The sequence below is a fragment of the Erythrolamprus reginae genome, chromosome 5, assembly GCF_031021105.1.
Source record: "Erythrolamprus reginae isolate rEryReg1 chromosome 5, rEryReg1.hap1, whole genome shotgun sequence".
In the NCBI taxonomy this organism is placed as follows: domain Eukaryota; kingdom Metazoa; phylum Chordata; class Lepidosauria; order Squamata; family Dipsadidae; genus Erythrolamprus; species Erythrolamprus reginae.
The window spans coordinates 40,207,308-40,232,999 of NC_091954.1; the positions used below are offsets into that span (position 1 = coordinate 40,207,308).

Sequence of the window (25,692 nt, forward strand, 5' to 3'; positions counted from 1 at the left end):
AGGCTTTGATGATATAATATTCTTGCAAGCAGAAGCTCTTTGTTTGCAATTTAAGGCTTGACTTTTGCAGAGAGCCTATTAATATAGTTCTGCTTTTAAGTTGTGCATGAACCTGACATAACAAGACTACTCTTTTATGAGAAATTATTCAAATCCATACTATTTGATAATGCTCATTCTTTTCATAGCACCAACATTATGAGCTTGCTAGTATTATGCTCCAAGTATAGTTCATAGGCCTGCCAAGAACTGTGAAGAATTTAATATAAAGTCTGCAAACTGGTTCTCTGAAGTTTCTTTTAATGTTCATATGGTTTATAAAATTGGTATTTTTAATGTATCCTAAGGTTTTCTAGTAACAAAGGCCATATGCAGAATTATTGACAATAGATATAACAAATAGAATGAATGTAATCAGTTGAACAGGATTCATGATTTCTGTGCCAACCATTCTGTCCCAAGTAATAGAGGGCCTGTGCATACTGGGCACTGATTTTAAACCTTTCATTTATCTCAGGGCAGCTGTCATGTGATCTGATGTTGGAGGATATTACCATTGCTGAAGATAAATTACTGTCTGGTTGTTCTCTTGCTTGCCGGTGCTATGGGTAGTTGGGTCCTATTCGGTTAGTCAGTCCCAAGTGACTGTTGGGTTCTAACAAAACCTTAGGATATTTCCTGAGAACCTGACAGAAAGCCCAACCTAGAATAGGAGGATTACCAAGGCCTTGGTCTGGATTGCTTTTATGTAGTCTATTTCTCTGCATTGATCCTAGGGTGCACCTTCGGAACATGAAACATTAGAAGCAACAATTGGAGAGTTAACAAAGGAATACAAAGAATGAATCCAAATGAACAGATAAAGAGCCCATATTTGGTTCTATATCATGGAGATAAAACTGGCAAAATATTATTTTTCCCACCATTGTTGCCTTCTCTACAGCTCTGTTTAGAGTGGACTGTTTAGAGAAGACAGATCAAAGATGCACCTCCAGGCCATGGTGAGGACTATTAATGGTATGTAGCAGATAAAGTTACTTGGATTTTCTCAGAACTGGACTCTGACTAGGCAGGAGCAATAAACTGGCCAGGACATGCAGGTTGCAATGCTACCTGTAGTGTTAATAAGGGTGAACCTAAGGGTCTCCAAAGCACCTGAAGGCAGGAAAAGAAACAATGGATAGAAACTAATCAAGGAGAGAACCAACTTGGAACTAAGGAGAAATTTCCTGACAGTTAAAATTAATCAAAATAGAATGACTTGCCTCCAGAAGTGGTAGATGCTCCAACACTGGAGATATTTAAGAAGAGATTGGACAACCATTTGTCTCAAATAGTATAGGATTTCCTGCTGCTTTAGCCGGGTTTGGACTAGAAGATGTCCAAGTTTCTTTTAACTGTTATTCCTTTTCTAATCACTTTTGGAAATTGTTTGTAAACTATTTTTCAGTATTAGGAATCTTTGGGACAACTGTAGCAATGGATGAGTTTCCTTCAATCGTTAGCAAAAATGTTTTAAATACAAGTTTAAGAATTTAAAAATAATATATACTTTTAATAAACACCAAAAGAATTGGATATTGGTTTTAGAAAACTGAAAATGGACTAAGGGGCCAGATGGATTTAAAATTAGACTTTGAAATTAATTACTAGAATCCTTCCTATGGTAAAATGTTATTGATTTGAACTTTTTGAAAAACATGATAGGCTGGAACTTTGAATGTTGGACATCTGTGAAGTGAAGGGACACAAAAGGAATTAAGATAACAAAAGGAGAAGAACTCTTAAATGACTTAATAATATAGAATAAAGCAAAATATTTTAACATTGGATATATTGAGATATTTGTGGACATGGACCCAGAAATTAGTTGTAACATTGTTTAATCTGTCTATAATAGATTTATGGAAGAAGAACAAGTTTACTGGACAATACTCATACAGACTTAAACTGGATTTAAAAATGACATGCTACAAAAGAATGAAATGGAAGAAAATGCTGCACTGAATATATAAATGGAATAGGTTGATGTTTTAATAATTAAAAGTCATAGACAAATAATGAAAAGTGACCTGAATAACCTTCCTATATTGGATTTACAAAAGAGTCCTATTAAAAGTTTTAAAGTATTTTGTTAGACGGGACAAAGAAAAATGACACTTTTTGAAAGATTTAAAGATCAAGATTGCTAGAAAAAAATTAAAAAATATATAAAGTTGGTTTATTTGATCAAGGTTAAAATAAACATATTATCTCTAGTAATTTTAATTAAGGTTTTCTGACTATGGCGTTTTATGGATTTGTTTATAATTATATAATGGGAAGAAGATATCATTTATTGTACTTACCAAATCCCTTAAAATAATAGCTCTATGACTCCTGGTGGCCCAGTATTGCAAGCAAACTCTGCCTATAACCTAGAGTTCGAACCTGATGGTGCCCAAGGTGTTTCAGCCTTCCATCCTTCTGAGGTCAATAAAATAAGCAGCTAGATTGTTGGGGACAATATGCTGACATTGTAAATCACCCAGAGAGTGTGGTAAAACACTATGGGTGGTAAATAAGTAGAACACTAAGGGGCAATAAATAATTCTAAGTGCTATTGCTAGTTCTATGTTCTATATAGGACAGGTCTCACTGGAACAAATTCATGAAATAATGATGAGAGAAGCATAACGATTTCCCAATGACACTTTAGAGGGAAAGGCAGGGTATCAACTGAACAAGCAAACCAATTTTCTTTCCCAGGCTTCCTTCAGCTATATAATTTCATTTGGTTGGCTTGCAGCATCTTTCTACACACTGTTTCCCAACTCTCCCAAACATAAATCCAATAGGATTCTTCAAAGCAAATGAGAAAAATCCTCACTTAGGCAGCATGTATTATTATGATAAAACCCTGCCCAGAGATAAAAAAAAGTTGTATCTAGAAGGAAGGGAAAACAACAACATTCAGTCTTTCTTAATTCAGAACTTAACATTCACCAGAAATCTCTTCAACCTTTAATAGATCACATTGTTAAATATGTTAATTCCCTCTTAACACTGCCAAAAAAAGTTGCATGGATGTGTCTGGCATTCAATCAGTGGTTGAAAAAATATACATTGGACTACTCTGCCAGGTTATCAAGTATCATCCCCCCCCCCACCCATGGATATAAATAAGGTTACATTGCAAGTCCTGAATAATTTACAATCTCTTAGCTACTCTTTTGCTTTTTCCTATAGTACATATGCTGTATTAAGACACCCCTTTTTACTCCAAAAGAGGGGCAAAAACTGGGAGCGTCTTGTACTTCGAATGGGGGGAGTTGCTGCGATGGTGGCAATGGGTGGCAACAGACAGCTGATTGGTGGTATTTCATGAGACTGTTCCAACTGCCAATCAGAAAGGCGAAAAACCATTAGCTTAGGACTGAGGACCCCTGGCACACCTTGCTGCCTCAACACTGCACCTGCTCCTGACTACCGCTGGGACCCTGCCTTAGCACCACCTAAGCCACTCTGTAGCCCTTCATCTGCCTGAGAAAGAGTCGCTGCTGCCATTCCTGCCTGAAGCCTGTGAGAAGTTGCTGCCGCCATTGCTGGCTGCTGACGCTACCACTAGACAATGGGAAAACTGCCACCGCCGCCAATGCTGACCACTGCTACATGGGAAAGCTGCTGCTGCCATTGCTGGCCACCGCCACCACACTACGGGAAAGCTGCCGCTGCTGGCCACTACCAGCTGAAGACTGCACCTGAGGAGTCGCCTTTTCCTATAGTATATATACTGCCCGAAGCAAGCCGCCTGACAGGTTTGAAGACCAACTTCCAAGTTTGAAGACCTCTGAGTTAGGGGTGTAAGGGTCTTCAAACATGGCAAGTTTAAGATTTGTGGACTTCAACTCTCATTCCTTAGCTAACATGACTGAAAGAGGAATTCTGGGAGTTGAAATCCACTAGTCTTAAAGCTGTCAAGTTTGAAGACCTATGTGTTAGGGGTTAGGAATGCAAGGGTCTTCAACCATTTCATATTGAAGACTTGTGGCCTTCAACTCCCATTCCTGAGCTAGCATGATTGGAGGGGGGATTCTGGGAGCTGAAGTCCACAAGTCTTAAAGCTGTTAAGTTTGAATTTTTAAAAAAGTGTACATGGTTTTTAAAAGTATACATGGTTGTAAAAGGTATTCTGCTACACTGGTATTTTATTAAATAATATATTACTACACCATTTGGTTCAGAATATTTTTCCTTGTTTTCATCCTCTAAAATCTAAGTGTGTCTTATACTTCAAAATATGGTATACATCAATGATAGGATTTATCTGAATGAAGCTCTAGGACACTTAAACAAATATAGAAAAAAAATATATTTAAAAGTAAGTTATGAATTTGAAATATTTCAAATGCCTCTCTTTTCTCCTATGTTTTTGTTTTAGGTATACTGCTGTCAATTCACAGCTATAACACCCAAATTTCTGATTTGATTTTTATGGGGCAGCAATCATTTCTCATTAGGAAACATTCTGCATACAGGGACTCAGGGAGTAGATTAATCAGTATTTGAACTATTCAATCATTGGCTAGAAATATTGAAAAGCAACCTTAAAAAGATTTATAATGTTTCTGGGATCCTTCATAGCCACATTTAGGTCAGAGCACAAAATAATCAATTTTTGACAGCTATTAGAGTATCCTACATACTTGAGAATACATATTATGAATATCTCAAGAAGGAAATACTAAAATCCATGTAAGAAAAAACATAGGAAAGTAATTGCAATAGAGATCTATTAAACATTATCTATGGAATAAATAGATAGATTCTAAATTACACACACAGCTATGCTTCATAAAATGTCTAGCGCTATACAGCATTAAAAAAAAATATCCATAAGCCAAATATATACACCTATAAATATTTATAAACCCATCATCAACCCACCCTGGTATCCTGAGTTCAAATGATAGTTATTACAAATAAATAGTTTCACAGGAAGACCTTTCTGAACACTGAGAAGACTCCATCCAGATGTCTGGGGTAAGCAGTTCCAAACACTTGGAATATAAAAATACTCTCCACAGCAAAAGATCATAGTCATACAATCCACATAACTTTTGTCTGTTCAATGCACCTGATGGTTGAGATTCTCCTACAGGATACCAAGCTACTAGAATTAAATTGGTTAGTTTCCATTTAGAAAACTATAATAGTCCTTTCTGACGCTCTGTTAGCTAACTGTGTATCTCATTTAGTCAAAATCAGGAGGGTAAACATGGCTTGCAAACATGGAAGTTAAGGTACAACGTCTTAAACAGCTGCTGCTTGCATAATACTAGAACACCATGGTGACTAAACTAATAAAGTCAAAGGTCATAAAAAAGAGGTGTGTCTACTATGTATAAACCACACAATTCAGTAGCAAAGGGAAATGAGGGTAAACACAGCCAAAGCTTTATATAGTACTTAATTCAAAAACAGAGAAAAGATATGCACTGTGAATCCTTCCTGTTTGGTTTATGACTGTATACTATATTTTGATAAACTCTCTCACAGACATTGGAAGTGATTCTTTTGAGTAGAGTTGTATAGACCTGTAACTTTAATTTGACTGAAGTGGCATAGATGATACAGTAAATATTTCTCTACCATTACAAGTTATATGACTTCTATCTACTATGATGCAATAACCTGATCCAACTGTCCCTTACAGAGTTAGCTGCTTTAGCATCATGGATGAAATGATAATGTTTCTATTTGGCTAAACTGGTTTTATTTTCATTATCAAGCAATAAGTTATTTGTTCCCAAGTAAAATATCCTTGAACAGATTGAAAAATTGCCTCTAATGCATGGAATTTTGGGAGTGTTAATGCAATACATTGACATATTATATATTTTCCTGGGTGAATTTGCAATGGCTATTATAGAAAGGACAAGAAATTATGTCTATATTATATTTAGAAAATAAGATTCTGTATTCAACAGCATCCAAATACTGTACTATCCAATATGATCTATATAAATTAAGGTGACCAGATTTTAACATTGCTAAAGAGGGACAACAGTGTGGGGGGGGGGGAACGGGGGGGGGAGCATCTTAGTTAAAAAAATGGTGTACCATATTTTTCGGTGTATAACACGCTCTTAGATTTTAGAGGAGGAAAACAAGGAAAAACTATTCTGAACCAAATGGTGTAGAATTAAATAGTAATAGTAGAATAGAATAGAATAGAATAGAATAGAATAGATTTTTTTATTGGCCAAGTGTGATTGGACACACAAGGAATTTGTTTTGGTGCAGATACTCTCAGTATACATAAAAGAAAAAGATACATTTGGCAAGAATCATGTGGTACAACACTTAATGATTGCATAGGGTCAAATAAGCAATGAAGAAACAATATTAATAAAAATCTTAGGATACAAGCAACAAGTTACAGTCATACAGTCCCAAGTGGGAGGAAATGGGTGATAGGATGAGAAAAAACTAGCAGAAATAGAAGTGCAGACTTAGTAAATAGTTCGACAGTGTTGAGGGAATTATTTGTTTAGTAGAATAATGGCGTGCGGGAAAAAACTGTTCTTGTGTCTAGTTGTCTTGGTGTGCAGTGTAAAAGTACCCTCTCCAGCCACGAAGGGGTGGGCTTGTGACTCCTGGCGTTTTCTGTGGAAAATGTCTCCCTTCCTTCTTTCCTTACTTCCCTCCCTTCCTCCTTCCTTCCTTCCTCTCTTTCCCTCCCTCTCTCTTTCCCTTTTCTTTTTTTCTCTCCACTTCTCTCTCTCTTTTCCCTCTCTTTCATTTCTGTCTACCTCTCCCTCTCTCTTCCCCTTTTTTCTCTCATTTGTTTCTCTCTCTCCCCCTTTTTGCTCTCATTTCTCTCACTTTCATTTCTGTTTTTCTCTCTCTTTCCTCTTCCTCTCCTTTTCCTTCTCTCCCCTTCTCTCTCTCATTTGTTTGTTCTTCCTCTCCCTCGTTCTTTCCCTCCATCAGTTTCTCATTTTTCTCTTTCTCCTTTTCTCTCACATTCCCTCCGCATCTCACCCCCCCCCCATCTTTCCCTCTGTCTCTGGATCTGGATCGGGAGTCACTGCTCACAGTCACTCATGCCCTCATCACCTCGAGGCTCGACTACTGTAATGCTCTCTACATGGGGCTACCTTTGAAGAATGTTCGGAAACTTCAGATCGTGCAGAATGCAGCTGCAAGAGCAATCATGGGCTTCTCTAAATATGCCCATGTTACACCAACACTCCGCAGTCTGCATTGGTTGCCGATCAGTTTCCGGTCACAATTCAAAGTGTTGGTTATGACCTATAAATCCCTTCATGGCATCGGACCAGAATATCTCTGGGACCGCCTTCTGCCACACGAATCCCAGCGACCGGTCCCACAGAGTTGGCCTTCTCCGGATCCCATCGACTAAACAATGTTGTCTGGCGGGACCCAGGGGAAGAGCCTTCTCTGTAGTGGCTCCGACCCTCTGGAACCAGCTCCCCCCAGAGATTAGGATTGCCCCCACCCTCCTTGCCTTTCGGAAACTCCTTAAAACCCACCTCTGCCGTCAGGCATGGGGGAATTGAAACATCTCCCCCTTGCCCATGTAGTTTTTGTGTATGATTCGATTGTGTGCTTGTTTTTTTATATATTGGGGTTGTTTGGGATTTTTTAACCTGAAACTGTAATTTAGATTGTGAAATATTATATTTGTTACTATGTTTTGTTTACCATTGTTGTGAGCCGCCCCGAGTTTACGGAGAGGGGCGGCATATAAATCCAATAAATCTAATCTCTGTCTATGCGAAGACGAGCCAGCAGCCTTCCCCACTTCTTCCTAGCTTCTCCTCTGGTTTCACACAGAAACTGCAGCACTTCTGGATTTGTTTATCAGTCATTATTATCTTTATTATCTCCTTCTTACTTTATTTACTGATTTGTCTGCTCTTATCTTTTCCTCCATTTTTGCTGTTGTGTCCTCTCTATTTGGAATAGTTGGTCTCCATTCATTATCAGTTGCAGAGGGTTTTCTATTTTCCCATTTATGCCATGCAAAAGGTTCTTTACTGTATGTCCCTGTAATTCTTTGTCAGTGTCCTTAATGCTTTGGAACATCAACAACATTTCTTTTGAAATTTTGCTTATTTCCCCCTGATGGAGCATCTTGTCTTATTTTAGTAAGTCCCGCCCTTACTCAATAGTCCAAAAACAATATGTTCAAGCCTAATGTTGGTCCTCAAAAGTACAATGCTCATAGTTCTTTATATTCCAGGATTATTCAATCAGTTCCATTTAGATAGTCCAGGAAGCTTTCCAAAAACCAGAAGTCACTTAACTTTGCTTAAGAGTCTTCTTTACTACTACAGCTGAGTCTCCAGTAATTATAAAGTAGATAATTATAGAACAGTAAGGATCACCATAGTCTTCCAGATGAATATTGTTTATTCTTCTTATCAGAAACTTTCCCAGGTTTATAGGAGTATATTTTCCATTCATCAGTAGGTAGTACCCTCAGCTTAGGTTTCAGTGTTGTTTCAAATGTGAAGTTATTTAATCCAATTTTAATTCAATTTGTAGAAGAAAAGTCAATTATTTAAGCTGATAGTTGCAGCATTTTAAGAGAGAAGCATAACATTTCCAAAACAATGTCTACCCAGTTTGAAAGCCCAATTTTGTTATGTTTTTAAAAAGTACTTTGCTCTTCTCCCCTTAATTCCTTTCTTTTGAGTCTATATAATTATTTGCTGCTTTAACAAACAGTTCTAAGAGTCTCTTTTCCTGGATTTTCTCTCTTTTTTCCCTTTTAAAGTTGGGATCTAAATAAAAAAATGAATAGTCTCACCCAGCTCCAGTCACTGTCCATCTACACCGCTCCTGCACTTTCTTTGTTGCCATGGCTGTCCTAGCTTCACAGCAGCCATGATAGCTGCCTCTTCTCATCATAGATGAGAAGGAAGAAGCCCTGGGTCAAGCAGGAGAGTTGCGGTTCTTCGGAACCTCCAGGGTGCCTCTCTTTTCTTCACCACCCATACAGGGTGGCTTTAGCTTCTTTTGGAGCCCTCCATCGGGGAGAATCCAGTGCAGGAGTGTGAAGGTCTGCTCCTCACTTCCAACCTCACCCGGAGGTCCCCACAATACTACCTCTCATAGAAGAAGTAAACACTTTTCTAATCTAATATTGTTGTAAAAATCAACACAGCCAATCTACACGTTAAACAAATTCTGGATAATTTGTAATATTCATTTTTTCCAATCACTACTTTCTCATGGGAAGAGCTGATTACAGGTAGTCCTTGATATACAACCATTTGTTTAGTATTATTCAAAGTTATCATGACACTGAAAAAATTGATTTATGACCATTACAGTTACATGATTAAAATTCAGATGCATGGAAATTTGAATGTATTTATGATGATTGCAGTATCTTGGAATTGCTTGATCACCTTTTGCGACTTTTTGACAAGCAAAGTCAATGGGGAAGTCAGATTCATTTAACAACTGCTTTACTAACTTAATAACTACTATGATTCACTTGACAATTTTGGCAAGAAAGGTAAAATTTGTCAACAAAGGTAAAATGAGGCAAAACTTACTTAGCAACTATCTTTAGCAATGGAAAGTTTGGTTGTAAGTTGAGAACTATCCGTAGTTCAAGACACAGGATAAATCTTGATAATTCAGATCCTAACCTGGGACTGAGATTTATAGTGTTTAGAATTAAACTTAACTAATGAGTACTTCTTAACTATCAAGGGCTGTAATGGAAACAGTGGAAAACTAAAGTAACGTAACAAGTGCCTTCTAAGAAGAAAGGCTGAAATTGAACAAATTTCAGAGTAACTTTGCTTGATGCTACTCAACATGACACACAGCAAAAATCCCTGTAATATTCTGTAATTACAGACATCTAGAGGAGAAATCAGAAAAATTTAAGATGGCAGCTGCAACCATGTAATCACGGTAGCGCTATTAACTAGGGGTGGGTTCCAACATGTCACTGCCGGTTCGCTTCTTCCTGCACCATATGGCTGTGCCTCGTGGGCGCGTGTGTGCTTTGTGTGCTTTGTGTGCATGCACAGTATAAACCCCCCTCCCCCCAAAAAACTACCAAAAACAAAATGATGACCACATGCACAGTGCCAGAAACTCAATTTCTGTGCATGCACAGAAGAAGAAAAATGATTTTTTAAAAAAAAGATGGCAGCGCCCATGGACTGGCACTGACTGATCTAGTTTAGTGATGTCATTGTGATGCCACCAATGGATTGCTACCGGTTCAGCTGAACCAGTCCACACTGGGAGGAACGCACCCCTGGCTATAACTGTTTAGCTGCAGCAGTAATCTTGACTTTTTTTGGATTCCTCTTCAGATGTCCTGTGTAAAATGAGAATGTTATAGAAGTAAGAGTGTGAGAGAAAGTCTAACAATTCAGAAATATGCATATGTTAGAATAAACCAAAGAAATCAAATGTGGAAAAAAAATCCTTAGCATGGATGAGATTTGACCTAGTATTCTTTCTTCCAAGTGTCAGGGCAAAGAAACTGTCAGTAGAGAGGGGGTCTGCTGAAAGAGAGAGGGAAAAAAATACAGAGGAGAGAAGATATCTAAGACACAAACATATGTCCAAGCAGTAAATTACATGACAGCCTAATGCAATGACAAACAAGAACAGGTCACTTTAAGAGAATGATTAATACATGAGATTACTGTGCATGCATACTTATCTTAAAGCAAACCTTGTAGGTGGGTGTGAACCCCTGGTAAGTCAGCTCCTATCTCCCCCATACAACAGCTACAAGAATAATTATAATTAATGGAGAGAGGTGATAAAGTTAACAATTGCCCACCTGTATCATGGCTAACCACAATGTCCTTATTTTGTTTTTCACACCTACTGCCTTTCCTAGTGATTACAGTCTACCAAATACCTATTTCTAGCTCAACCTGAGCTTCCTGTTTGCTGAATGTCAAGATGTCAGGCAGCTGATAGAACCTACAGTGTTCAAAAGAATGACAGTGTGTTGTAACTAGCATAGTACAAAATAAGAGTACATTAGAAACAAAATAAAGACTTGATTTTGCTGCAGAGAAGCAAAGTCCTGAAAAAAAAAGATTTCTCAGGTGTCAGACAAGCTGGTTCTGACTCCAACAAGCCACAAGTAGACTGTGCCAATTGTCTGGCTGGCAAAAATGCAAATGCATTGAAATCAAGATATGGCCAGCAAGCATGTTGTTAGTTAAGTGCCAACTTTCAGGAGAAGAAAGAAGTTCTCAGCGCACATATGAGAAAAAGTTGAACAATCGCATCATTTGCCTCTTCTTTTATGCATACTGGTATAAAAACAGAAAGCTCTTAGTAAATAATAAATAATGATGATTTACAGTGTTTCTCAAATATTAGGGCTGGTCCCTCTGGGGGTGCACGGAGTGATGTGGGGGGGTGGATGACCTCAAGGAACGTGCTTTTTTTGCCGCAGGTTTTTGCACCAAACAACAGTACACAGCACAGAGCAGGTGATATGAAGTGCATATAATAAACCTTAAGCGACACCGTGGAAAAATATTGAACAGGGATTAAAAGAAAGGAGGAAAGACGGAGATAATGAAACAAACATAAGTCTCCTGAAAGCTAAGACAAGGAAATATGATGAAGCACATGTAGCGCTTGGCTTCACTGTGACCTAGGGGGGAAACGAGGAAAGATCGGTATGTTTACTGCATCTAAAAATGTTGGCAGCAGACAGCATGAAGCCAAATAAATTAAAACATCACTTAAAGACATTACACCCAATCACGCTGATAAGCCGCTTGAGTTTTTTCAGCAAAAACGTGAATATTACAAACAATCATCCCGGCAGCGAGTTGGGGGGGCATAACAGAAAATAATTTTAAAAACACTTATTTAATACCTTTGGTAAAACGAGGACATAACTTGACATTAGTTTGATATCCTATCTCTGCTCTGAAGGTGTCAACCATAGTTTCACTCTTCAGACAAGACTATATTATATTTAGCTGAAGCTTCACTGACCATTTGCCAGCTGTCATAAATTGCTGCATGTTCATAATAGGTGTACAGAAATTATGACTTTATTGCACTAATTAGGAGTATCATGTCATTTGTAAAGTTCATGTCATATGTATGACAATGTCAATGATGCATTTTAAATCACTTGTTCTTCTGTGAACACCAACATAGACAAATTGTTTTAGCACTGAAATTTTGAAAATGTTCATTATTTGGCCATATGAAATAACCTGAATAAACATTTCAACTGTAGGTAGTCCTCAACTTGACAACAGTTCGTTTAGTGATTGTTTGAAATTACAACAGCACTGAAAAAAATGACCTAAGATCATTTTTCACACTTAGATGATTGCAGCATCCCCATGCTGTGCCCAAAGTCAGTATGATAATCTTTTGCCAGCTTTTGACAGGCAAAGTCAATGGGAAAGCCAGATTCACTTAACAACTGCGGCAAGGAAGGTCATAAAACAATAATTTTGGGGAAAATTTACGAACAATACAAGATTTTATGTAAGTGAATTTAAATTATTTCTTACAAAGGCAAATCTAAACCTGAATTGAACTGTGGAATTTAAAATGTATTATTTTAAACTGTATATACATTTACAAAGGCAAATCTAAACCAATTGAACTATGGAATTTAAAATGTATTATTTTAAACTGTATATACATTGGCTAATATTTAAATTATTTCTAAAAATATGCAATTTGTAGCTGTCTTGTCGACAGTTCTAAAGGCAATATAAGGCAATCAAATAGTTAGCATATGCATTCTTAGTGATATTTATAAAAATGCTGCTAATTTCTGCTTCAATTTTTGGATGAAACTGAGATTTATGTTAGACAGATGTACTAGTAATTGGTTGTGAATTGTTATTCATATATAAACTAATATCCTAGATAATCATTGTTATTCATATATAAACTAATATCCTAGATAATCAAATAGTTGTTGCATCTAAAAATAAATCACTGCATATCCATTGCTGTTATGTTTTACAATCAAAAAAGAGAAATAAACAAGTGTATGCTATTTGAAATAGTACTTTGGAAAATTTATTTTTTTCTGGACACAAAATTGGATGCTAATGACCATTAGTTTAGGGCTCACTACATATGTTAATTACTTGATTGCCTTATATTGCCTTTAGAACTGTCGATAAGACAGCTACAAATTGCACGTAGTTTCCAAAGTAGTTTATTAAGTGAAATAGAAGATTATCATCATTAATAGGAAAAGAGGGTTTCTTGATAACAGAAAATATTTTTAAGTGTAAGTTTTTTATACTTCATAATCATCATAGGAAAAATATAATTTCTGAATATAATAAAAAGTTGGTTTTTTTGACTTGCACCACTACTATATTTGCTATGATTAAGAAAGGTAATTTTGAACAATAACTGAACAATGCAACAATTCTTTTCAAAAACAATAATGTAAATTTCTGTGTAGAGAATTACCACAAATCCACAACAGAATTTTAACATGCATCCTTATATTTGTCAAATGATTAATTTTGGGGTAATATAAGCACTTTTTTGAAGGCAAATATTCTAAACCCCAAGATTGATCCATTTCTGGGGCTTCTGTTCCACTTTGTTCTGTTCATTTTGTTCATTGACCTACTTTTGGGAAATAATCTATGTAATTGAGGGTATTTAATGCATAGTTAGCAATATATTATTCAGAAATTTTAACATTTTAAATCATTATTTCTTAATCCTCAACAACTTTAGGTCTTTTACTTCAACATATGCTGAAAGTCCATGGATCTTAAAGTTGTTTATTTGAGAAATACTGATTTAAATGCAAGCAAAGACATTTATTTCTTTGCAACTCAGGCATATTTGAACTTTTTGAAGGATTTATCTTTTATTTTAAATTTCACAGATCTTAAAAGGTACTTGGCTGCATCATGCTAATGACAGATATGTTAAATGAAACAATTCAATTCTTTTGAAAATGATATTAAAAACTTCCAATAATTTTCAAGTATACTTTCCTTTCTTTCTTCCTCCATTGTGAGAAAGAGACTGCCTAAAGCTAAACTGCCATTCATAAAAAAGACAGAAGGAAGGAAGAAAAGAAGGAAGGAAGGAAACTAATTAACTCCACATGTTTGTTTGAATCAATCACAATAGCAACCTGGAATTATTTCATTTGCAATCCTATTTTTGTCAACCTTCTACAATATATACGAGTGACAGGATAGGATATATATCATATATACTTCATATCACTCATGTATTAATCTTAAATGATGCATTGCCATGTTGGTCAGCTTATAATGTACCTGAGCTTAAAAAGAACATTTGAAATTTTGAGAAATATCCAAAAAAATTCAGATTTCAGAGAAAGGCAAACTAGTGAGATTTTAGTGGACATAGTCTATCCCAGTCACCAAACTCCTCTCACTTTCTCACATACACAAGTGAATTAAGGAAATCATAAATCCTATTAGAACAGCAATCTTGCAGTTCCAGAGAACAAGATCTTGGGAAACTATCTGACAAGGTCTTCTGGCATTGACCGTTTTTAAATTTTGCATTCGAAAGTATGTACAGTATTCCCTTGACTTTTGCGGGTCCGACATTCGCAGAAAGGCTATACCACGGGTTTTCAAAAAATATTAATTAAAAAATACTTCATGGTTTTTTTGAACACTACGGGTTTTCCTGCGGCCGCCTGATGTATATATTTTATGAATATTGCATTAAAAAACCACAAAATGTATAAAAATATTACAAATATTAATCCTCACACTAAAATATGTAAAATATCACATATCTATACAGTATTGGGGGAAAAAACCTGAATATGTCAACGCCAAACTTTTGTCCGCCATTGCTGATTGGCCGAAATAGCCGTGTGTTATCTTGGTGTTTGTGTGCATTATTTGTGAATAGTTTTACAATACTTAAAACTATTATAAAAACATGCCCAAGATGCCTCCTAAACGTTCTGCGCCGAGTGCAGGCAGCGAAAGTAAAAAGAGTAGGAAGATGCTAATGTTTAAATAGAAGACTGAACTGTTAGATATGTTAAAAGAGGGTCGCTCATATGCGGAAGTTGGCCGCCATTATGGAATAAACTAATTGAGTGTGAGATACATTTGAAAGGATGAAAAGAAGATAAGACAAACAGCTGTGATCACATTCAACAAGGAAGCAAAAAGGATGGTGATGCCTAGAAATAAACAGATTATGAAAATGGAAACTGCTTTGCCCGTATGGATACAAGACGGCCCTAAGAAGAACGTTGCATTGGATACCAATATGATACAGACAAAGGGAAAACAACTCTTTTTTTAAAATATTCTGTATCTGGTATTTGGATTTAAAAGAACCCAAATTATTCTGCATAACATCGTACCAGTAGACAGGTTATCCACCCATTATTTTCTTCTAAACCAGGCTCTGTAATTCATACTCCAGATAATAGTGTGAGTCTATGCCACCTATATTGTACTGTATATATTATAACATACTATGGTATATGTATTCAGCTAATGTTTATAAAGGTAAAATGACTAGTTCAAGATAATATAACAATAATTTTTATGTATTGCCAAAAGACTTGTACCAAATGCGTCAAGTAACAGTCAAGATGCTGTTTTCTTGTCATATCATCTTGTAATTCTTTGTTTCTACCATTAAAAAGTCATTTCTTTTTGTTTATATATCTATTTAAATTAGATTTCAAAGACTGCCTAATCTTTCCATTACTCAGGGAATGTAGAGAGAAAAGATGACATTGAAAAAGATATACTTACCATATTTTTCGGAGTATAAGACACACCTTTTCCCTTCCTAAACGAGGCTGAAAATTTGGGTGTGTCTTATACTCCGAATGTAGCTGCTTCTAAGCTTTTTTCCCAGCCCTAACAAGGTGCTAACAATCTTCCTGGCTTCCTGTTCCCTCCTGTTCCCAGCCCTAAATTTTGCAGGCTTGTTTTCATTCCTACTCCCTCTGAAAAAGGCTTTTTCAGCCCCAACGCTGTGCTAGTCAGTGAAGCAGTGGAAGTGATGTGCTGGTGCCTGGAGGTTGTTGGGGTCTGGATGGGTGTCAACAGGCTCAAACTCAACCCTGACAAGACGGAGTGGCTGTGGGTTTTGCCTCCCAAGAACAATTCCATCTGTCCGTCCATCACCCTGGTGGGAGAATTATTGACCCCCGCAGAGAGGGTCCACAAGTTGGGTGTCCTCCCCAATCCACAGCTAACATTAAAGCACCATCTTTCAGCTGTGGCGAGGGAGACGTTTGCCCAGGTTCGCCTGGTGCACCAGTTGCGGCCCTATTTGGACCAGAAGTCACTGCTCACAGTCACTCATACCCTCATCACCTCGAGGTTCAACTACTGCAATGCTCTCTATATGGGGCTACCTTTGAAGAGTGTTCGGAAACTTCAGATCGTGCAGAATGCGGCCGCGAGAGCAATCATGGGCCTCCCCCGATATGTCCATGTCTCATCAACACTCCACGGCCTGCACTGGCTGCCAATCAATTTCCGGTCACAATTCAAAGTGTTGGTTATCACCTATAAAGCCCTTCATGGCATCGGACCAGAATATCTCTGGGACCGCCTTCTGCCGCAGAAATCCCAGCGACCGATTAGGTCCCACAGAGTTGGCCTTCTCCGGGTCCCATCGACTAAACAATGTCATTTGGCGGGTCCCAGGGCAAGAGCCTTCTCTGTGGCAGCCCCGACTCTCTGGAACCAGCTCCCCCCAGAGATTAGGACTGCCCCCACCATCCTCGCCTTTCATAAGTTATTAAAAACACATCTTTGCCGCCAGGCATGGGGAAATTAACGCATACACCAATTGTCAAGGTTGGTGTATGGTTTGATTGGATTGTGTGATTATTTTATTATAAGGGTTTTAAATTGTATTTTTTAAAATTGGATTTGTACACTGTTTATGTTGTTGTGAGCTGCCCCGAGTCTTCGGAGAGGGGTGGCATACAAATCTAATAAATAAAAAACAACAACAACAATAATAATAACAACAACAACAACAATAATTATTATTATTAACTATCTTCCTGGCTTGCTGCATTTTTAAAAATTCCTACCCCCTCCAAAGCAGTTTTTCCTGCCCTAGGTCTCTGCAGGCATGTTTTCATTCCTATTCCATCTGTAAAAGGTCTTTTTCAGCCCCAACACGGTGTTAACAATCTTTCTGGCTTGCTGCATAACCCCCTCCCTATTTTCCTCCCCCAAAACTAAGGTGCATGTTATACTCTGGTGCATCTTATACTCTGAAAAATACAGTAAACAATAGAGTCTGAAGAATTTTTAAAGAGTGAGTTAACTTTAGGAGATGGTTCAGGCAAACATCTCACACATTCACTGGACTATAAGGAGGAAGTAGTATAACACGACATTGCCAAGCTAAATAAAAGTATTTTTGGTTTTGCTATAGAATTGATTCTCTGTTCTTATCTATCTAGTGGGTTAACAGGAAGATCTAGGACAACTTTTCTCACCACCAGTTCATCTCTGCCAACTAACCACCACCAATACAACCATGGGGCAAACTCAGCAACCAATTCACTCTGAGGAAAACTCGTCACAGGCAGTTGGAGAAAAAACTGGGCAAATGAGCAAGTGGTACCACCGCCTCTGCCACCTGTTCCACCATTGTTGCCACTGCTAAATGGTCCAAACTATCAGATTGGTGGTAGTCGGGGTATGAAGCTTTGCACACTCCATGAAATTCAGATACTACAACGAAGATCCCTATTAATAGCAAATATAGATTAGTACTAAATTGATGCTGATATGACTTTGCCTATAATTACAATTCCCAGAGGAAAAGTAGGATTTCTTATCAAAGCGTAGCGTTACCACTAGTTTTTACAAGGCAACAATGATCTTTTCAGGTGAATGTAAGAATGGACATTGGAGATTATTAGCACCTATATGTTGGGCACATAGCAGATGCAACCATAAACTATCCAATAGCACTACTTATGAATGTTAATAATTATATTATTTTGGAAACCTCCTTTTTTAATCCTCTTCTTTCTCTTTAGACTTTCACTCTTTCTCACACGTGCACAACTTTTGCATAAAGAATAATTTTATAACATAAATGGAAATGTCTGAAAAATCCAATTCATGTCTAGCATTGCTTTCATAAAATAGTTTCTGAAAGAACAGTTATTATAGTTATTATAAGTTATTATTTTATTAATTTGAAGCCATTTGATTTTCTCAATGGAAAAATAACTACCGGTAACTAACTCAATTGTGGAAGTATTTGTCGATGTCTACAGTAATTTCATATTGTAAAAGTAAATCCAACAGACTTCAATTTAAACTGAAAATTGGATTTGTACCACATTCAAAAACTCAAAAAATTCAAAAACAATACAATGTATTCAGCTACTCATAATTAAATCATACTACACTGGAAAATTATAACCTGCATATTATTTTTATATTGATTCTCTATTGATTTCTATTTCATGGTTTTATCCCTTGTTCCTTTTCATGTATCATTTAAAAAAATAATTTATAAATCCCTCCCCTGAAAAAAAATAATTGTATAATTTGGAAGGAGGGGAAACTAATAAGTTGATAACACAAATTATGCATTATAGAAAATGTTTAAAATATTAATATGCTTAATTTTAAGCTATTCACATTTAGTATTACAACTATGAAATTACCTTTGAACTTTGGGACATAATTATTATACTAATTGTCTATTTAAATTATCATATATTTATTACTGTTATACATATAGCACCCAGCAATTTACAATGTTATTATTAACATTTCAAACAATAAAAATAACAGTGAAAAACACGGGGGGGGGGGGGGGAGAAGATAAGCCGCCCTGAGTTGTTGTGAGCCGCCCCGAGTCTTCGGAGAGGGACGGCATACAAATCCAAATAATAAAATAAAATAAATAAAAATAAAATAAACGACTTGAAAAATAAAGATCAATAAAAGCTTAATGTTATAACTTGATGACCTTGATGGGACAGATCACTCTACAAGAGAAATATTATTACTATAAAATCTGTTTGTATATTCACAATGAGTTTTCAGAATGTATTCTTTAACCTTGGATACAAAAATAGATTATTTTTATTCTATGTTCCTAGAGATGAAAGCAGCCATTTGTATCAGTTTAGTTCCTTACTTAGTGCAAATCGAAGCTTCTCAATCAAGCGGCTGTTCCACTCCTTCATAAACACTTACAGTTGAGTCTACAAGATTAATTTGATAATTGGCTTCATTGTTAAGAAGTTTCACTTATTGTTATACTGGAATTTGTTCTCCATTAATTCAAGACCATTATTTCATGTCTTGATTTTGAAAAAAGAGAGACCAATTTCTATGTGATCCCTTCCAGAAACTTCAAGAGTACTTTAATTTCTTTCCGCTGTCTTCTTCCTAATTCCAATTTTTATTATTGTAATTTAGACTTATTTTCAGGCCCTTGTATTCAACGGTTTGCATGAATTCATCTTAAAGTATAATGCCCTGAATTAGACAGGTTATACTCAGGGCAGAGTACAATAATCTCAGAATCTTGTTCCCTGTGATTTTGAAATTATTCTTTTTTCCCCTCTCAATAACAAGAAATTGATATTCAATGTTTTTATGTGAATTATAACACTGAATGGACAGCTGTTAGGAATCCACACTGACTTGAAAGCACAGAAGCAAACAAGTAAGCAAACGATCCAATTCTCATACTATTCTAATAATAAAATAGCAGAAAAAAGCAAAAAACAAAAATGTACAATAAACAAATCAGAAAATAAAACCATAAGAATGCTATGTGGCCATCTGTAATTTATATTCAGCAAAAAGTCCCATAGAACTTACTCCTAGTTATATTTGCATACGAGATGACATATACAGATATAGATATATAAAAATACATTCTGGTTTTGATTAAAAAAAGTTGAAATCTCGAGATGGAATCACATCCTTTCATAGACCCAGTAACAAAAATCCTATAACGACTATATAGCTTTACTATATTTCAAGGCTATTTAGGATTAGGATGTTAAGAAATAAACAATATATGTCTCTCTTTCTTACCTGGGAGGAAATGAAATGTCCAGTTCATATAATTTGTCTTTAAAGACTGACAGCTCTTTGTCAAATTCCAAAAGCTAATAGAAGAAAAACAGAAGACAACAGTAAAATAAATACAAATTGTTCTGCTTAAAAATAAAAATAGTTGGGAACATGTTGATTTGCTATGTTGTAATTAGGCTTTGAGATTTTGCTAGTACCATACTTCATTTTTTCATGGCACATAAAAAAATGTTTTAAAATAAAAACAAAACATAGAAAGAAATAATGAAGTTTGCTGGAAATTCTGTAAAGTTTTCTAATATGCTGAGAAAAAAACAACCTTAGCATCAAAATGTACCGTTAAATATTTTTTAAAATGCACAACTTCAGTGATAATAAATACTTTTAAAGGAAAGGTATATCAAAAGCAAAGTATGTGAGGAAAATTGTACTTTCGGATAAAACAATTTCCCAGTCATTTTATTATTTAGTAATGAAAGTAGAAGTTAGGAGGAGGAAGATGTGAAATTGAAATTTTTGTTCATAACCGGACCTCCAGAAAATATTTCTATTCAGATACATTGAGACAGTTAAACAGTTTTTTCCAGGTTAAGAGAACAAAATGTTACACTCATATGGAGACTGTACCAATCTCAGGAAGGCACTAAAGTAGAACCAGCAGAATTATATATTGTAAGCCATTTTTAATGTTTATAGATAGCATATTTTGTCCACTAAGAAAACTGATACATAAGTTTTGCATGATATTTCAATCCAATAAATATCTTGATGGGCAATAAATCCCCTCCCTCCCCATTATTCCATACCTAACAACTGGTGGTGAATCTGACATGCAAATGAACGTGTAACATAATTGGCCCTTTGCTGTCAAAGCCACTTTCAGTTTTGGCATGCATGCCATTGAAAACAACACTCTTATAATACTGGTGTGTTTACTCCCTGTTCATTAATCATGTCCCAACTCACAGCTGTGCTGATACCATTGTATCAATGGCAGAGGTTCCGAATGAAATTAGATTATGTTCTTCTTTCCCCTCTGCTCCCTCATAAATCATTCCTGAAATGTGCAATTAGCAGCTACTTGTACACATTAATTATCTGTGTGAAAAGCAGATACCTGAACCACCTGCACAACTGATTAGCTCCCTCCCTTGTGACCCACCTATGTTGGTTTCAGTCTCCAATTGCATTGTTCCTGGCCACCAATCTAGATGGATGTTTGCCAATAGTGGCTATGCACAGATGCCAACATTAAAACTTATTCCTCTTTTTCTTGAATTACTTCTTGTCACAGTGAGCAAAACTCCTCCAAATGGAAACATCAAATGTTCAAAAAATCTGAAGTTTAAAGTGAGACACCAATACCCATAATGAAATTCTCAATCAAATGTCTCAAAGGACACAATAAAATAGTGCAAGTTGTATGCCCCATAAATGCCTTTAAATAAATATTTGAGAATCTGAATTGAGGACATCTAAGCACTATCTAACTTTAAGAGTTGAAGAGCTCATGTGACATTATAATTTCATTGATACCTCACCTTTCTACAATTACGTAAAAGTAATATCAGATTCCATGAGAAAGAGGGGGGGGGAACCCCTCCAGCTGAATTAACTAAAGCTAACAAAAATGCACAACAGTTGATAAACGCCCCGAGTCTGCGGAGAGGGGCGGCATACAAATCCAATAAATAAATAAATAAATAAACAAGATGCTATAGATTGTTTAATAGATGAATACAAATATTTGTATTATTGTTTCCTTCTCCTCATATCATACAGGTCAGAGTTGTATGAGTGAGATGGGCAGCATAGAAATTTAATAAATAAATAAATAAATAAATAAATAAATAAATAAATAAATAAATAAATAAATAAATAAATAAATAAATAAATAAATAAATATCTGATACAAATAAATTTGACCTGCTTTAATTAAAGATATATCACAATGAAGTGATATGTAAGTAAGTTATATTAATAAATAAAATTAATATTCTCTTAATTATGATTTGAAAAATGGATTTGGATTGCTTTCTGTATTAAGATGTATCTTACCCACACTAGCAATTTAAATTAAATTCAAATTAAATTAAGTTCAAATTAAAGCAGATGAAGAAACATGAAACTTTATTAAAGCTTTATTAGTCAGAAAGAGCAAAAGAATCCTATTTGGAGCACGAGAACGAAATAAGATCAGAATAATGTTACATGCATGAGCATCATGCCTTGCAATTTTATGCCTAGTTCATTTTTATATAAGTCACTGTACACTGGTATATGCTGTGTATTTAATCATTAGTATTATCATAGCATAATATGTGATCAGGGTTTATTATAAGCATGATGGAAAAATAGAAAGGAAACCCCCAATAGATACATACATGCATCATATAAAGAGACATAGGTGTCTTGCTTTGCTTCCTGACAATGGATGGGAAAGAACTTCTCTGACCCTTCTACTTTTGCTGAACTCCTAAGGCATTTTCCCCCACTGGTCTCACAAGTACAAAATGATTTTTTTCTCCCAAATTTTGGAGAAAATAGTATTATTAATATCCAGAATATTAAAATCTTCTACAGGATATATAGAAAACTGCTATACATTTCTCCTTTTTGTAGGCCAGGAAGATACTTATGCTATTATACAACTACTGTATTTTTCGGTGTATAAGATACACCTTTTTCCTCCCTAAAAGAGGCTGAAAATTTGGATTAGTCTTATACTCTGAATATAGCTTTTTCAAAGCTTTTTTCCCCTGCCCTAACCAGGTGCTAACAATTTTCCCAGCTCTTACCTTGCAGGCTCTTTTATTGTTACTCTCTGCAAATAATGTTTTCCAAGCCCTAAGTCTTTGCAAGTTTTTTTTCATTGCTCTAACTTGCTCCGAATAAGTTTCTTTCCAGCCCTAACGATGTTCCAGCTCTCACTGGCTTGCAAGCTCTTTCACTGATACTCTTTCCAAATAAAGCCCTAACCAGGGGATAAAATAATGTGCTGAAGCTGACCAGAATAAGGACGCTAGCCAGGTGAATATTTCGTAAGTACATTTTACCCCCTATTTTCCTCCGCCAAAACTAAGGTGCGTCTTATACTCCGGTGTGTCTTATATTCTGAAAAATACAGAATCACTAAACTCCAGAGAGTGCTAAATTTCACATATTTTAATGTCCTCCTTAAGGCAAATCTTAAGGAGGAAGGGCAAAAAAATTGCAGTAAGATCCTTGACGAGAAGGTGTATTGAATTTATAGTCTACATTTCAATATACAGCATTTTTATAAGGATGTAAGGTTTACTTCATCACTCTTATTTAACCAAGTGCCCAAGAAATTCTGATTTTTGCTACGTGCAGCAGTTACTATCAGAAAAAATATAGTTCAGTTTTCATGAATGTGGACAAAATTTGCTATGTTGTAAAATTATGCAAATATTGATTGCATTAATGGAGTAGTTAAAAATAATATTTATTTTATTCTGTTTCATCTTGTTAATTTGTTCAATTCTTGTCAGTCTAGCTCTAAACCATAATAAAATATTATTACTGTTGCTAATATAAATGTATATATTTATGTTTATATGCGATGACAATCTTCAGCAAAATTTTCTAATCTTGGCTTAGTGAATATCAATTGCAATTAGCATAGAACTGAATAGCATCAGAATAATTATATTGGAGAAAATTGTAGCTTAGTACACATTTCAAATAGTGGCTTTTGAAGCATATTTTTAAAAAATGGACAGGGAGAAAATGACATTTAGATGAAGGAAGATTGCTTGTAAAATGTAAAAAATGCAAACAGAATAAACAATGTTTCACAGAACACAATGGTAAAACATACTCATTAAGAATTGCAATGGACATCGAAAGTTAAATAGAAGCATTGTTTTCCTGGATGAATTCAAAATATCTACAGTATATGCATTCAGCTACTTGGTATGCACTTTTTTTGTTCTCTTGATGGCAATATTTAAAAATTGACAGAACTAACGCTAATAGTATTGAAAATGTTAACTAATAGAGCTTTCAGCTAGTTTTAATATACTATGGGTAGCTGCTTGTATAAATGTGTTGTATGTTATATATAAGCTATTGATATTGATGCAATACAGATGACAGATAACGGGAAAACAAATGTACAGGGAACTGTTAGAGTCTTCCAAATTTTCAAGTAGTAGCAGGGTTTTTTTTTGCAGATGCTGGAAGAAAAATTGCGTTAAAGATATTTAGTGTTAGTTGCAGAAGAGGTGTTATTAACAATTTTAACTTGTATTGTTATATTGTAGTTTTAATTTTTAGCTCAGGCAAAATCATCTGATTTCTAAAGAAAAAGGAAAAAAAACACTTTGAAGTTTGGTTCAATAGATGCTATGACTTAGCTGGAGTCTGAAAATGTTAAAAGCTTTTCTCTAGAAATGTTGTTTTCATGTAATCCCTGTGTGGTCTTTTAATTTTGTGGCTTTAACCCTGTTTGGAGTAGGGTAGTCTACTAGAAACCTATGATGCATGGATACTTTCTTTCAGAAAGGTTATTTGAATAGCTATGTCAATGAAGTTCTGAACTAGCTAAATTAAAAATTAAACAATACCGGTACTTGGATCAGACAAGAGTTGCAATGGTAGTTCAATGTGAAAGTTTTGATTTGTTAACAAAACAATGCACTTTGTAATAAAACAGCAAGTCCAAAAACAGTACGCGCAATAAATTATTTAAAGGAATTCCAGCTTTTAAAAAAGAAAATAGAAAAATTACAATTTTATTAGCAAAACTCTTTTGGGATCTAGTGATTAGGCAACATAGGGTTAGTTGTAAACAAACTAACATAGGAAAATCACACATTCACAAAAAAGGGTTAAGGAAGAATTAAAAGAAGTCTTGCATCACCACGGATTTCTCTTAGCCAGTAGGCGAATGGGGTGATTCAGCTGAACTTATATTTTTAATCCCATTTGTTTTTGTTTTACCATTCTTACTTCTTAGTGGCCAATTACTACTACATTCTATTTTTTATATTTCTTTTGATGTATCCTACTCTAAATGGAATGACTAGCAAATAAAATAGTGAAAATAATATCTCCCAAAGGAAGTTAATAGACAATAAAACAGTAAAAGAGATTTACAAAAGATGTTGAAGTCACAATGGAAAGCTTAAAGTGTTAAGAATTCAATGTCAGGAAAATTTAATATAATCATTAAGAAAGGTTTTTAACATAAATGATCAGTGTCATATTTCTATGCAGATTTACAATTCTTTCCTTCTGAAAAACAAATGTATCATGAGTGGAAAAGATGCAAAACTAGATCACATTTTCTATAGGGAAAGAAAACATGTTTTAGTAGGAAATACATGACTTCTTGAAAACTTCTTTTCTTTTCCTCTAATGGAGAATAATAATAGAATAGAGAAAGTGAAAATTGTCACCCCCCCTTCCCCATATAAGAACAAAATATAGAAATGACAGAAAAAGGTTACTTCCACATTTATTTATTTATTAGATTTGTATGCCGCCCCTCTCCGCAGGCCTATCACCGCTACATTCACGTGTTGAAGAAAGTAATAACATAACGTGAGAGCCTTGTGGTATAATGGTTAGAAGGCTGGACTAGAAGTGG

At 35.5% G+C, this 25,692-nt stretch overlaps 1 protein-coding gene across 1 annotated transcript in view; it reads right to left on the reverse strand.

The window, feature by feature from the left end:
• INPP5A (inositol polyphosphate-5-phosphatase A) overlaps positions 1-25,692 on the reverse strand; it is a 246,936-nt gene that overhangs the window by 17,085 nt on the left and 204,159 nt on the right. The window contains exon 11 of the mRNA XM_070752446.1: positions 20,079-20,152. Coding sequence (XP_070608547.1) covers positions 20,079-20,152 — 74 coding nt within the window. The remainder of the gene's footprint in view (positions 1-20,078; positions 20,153-25,692) is intronic.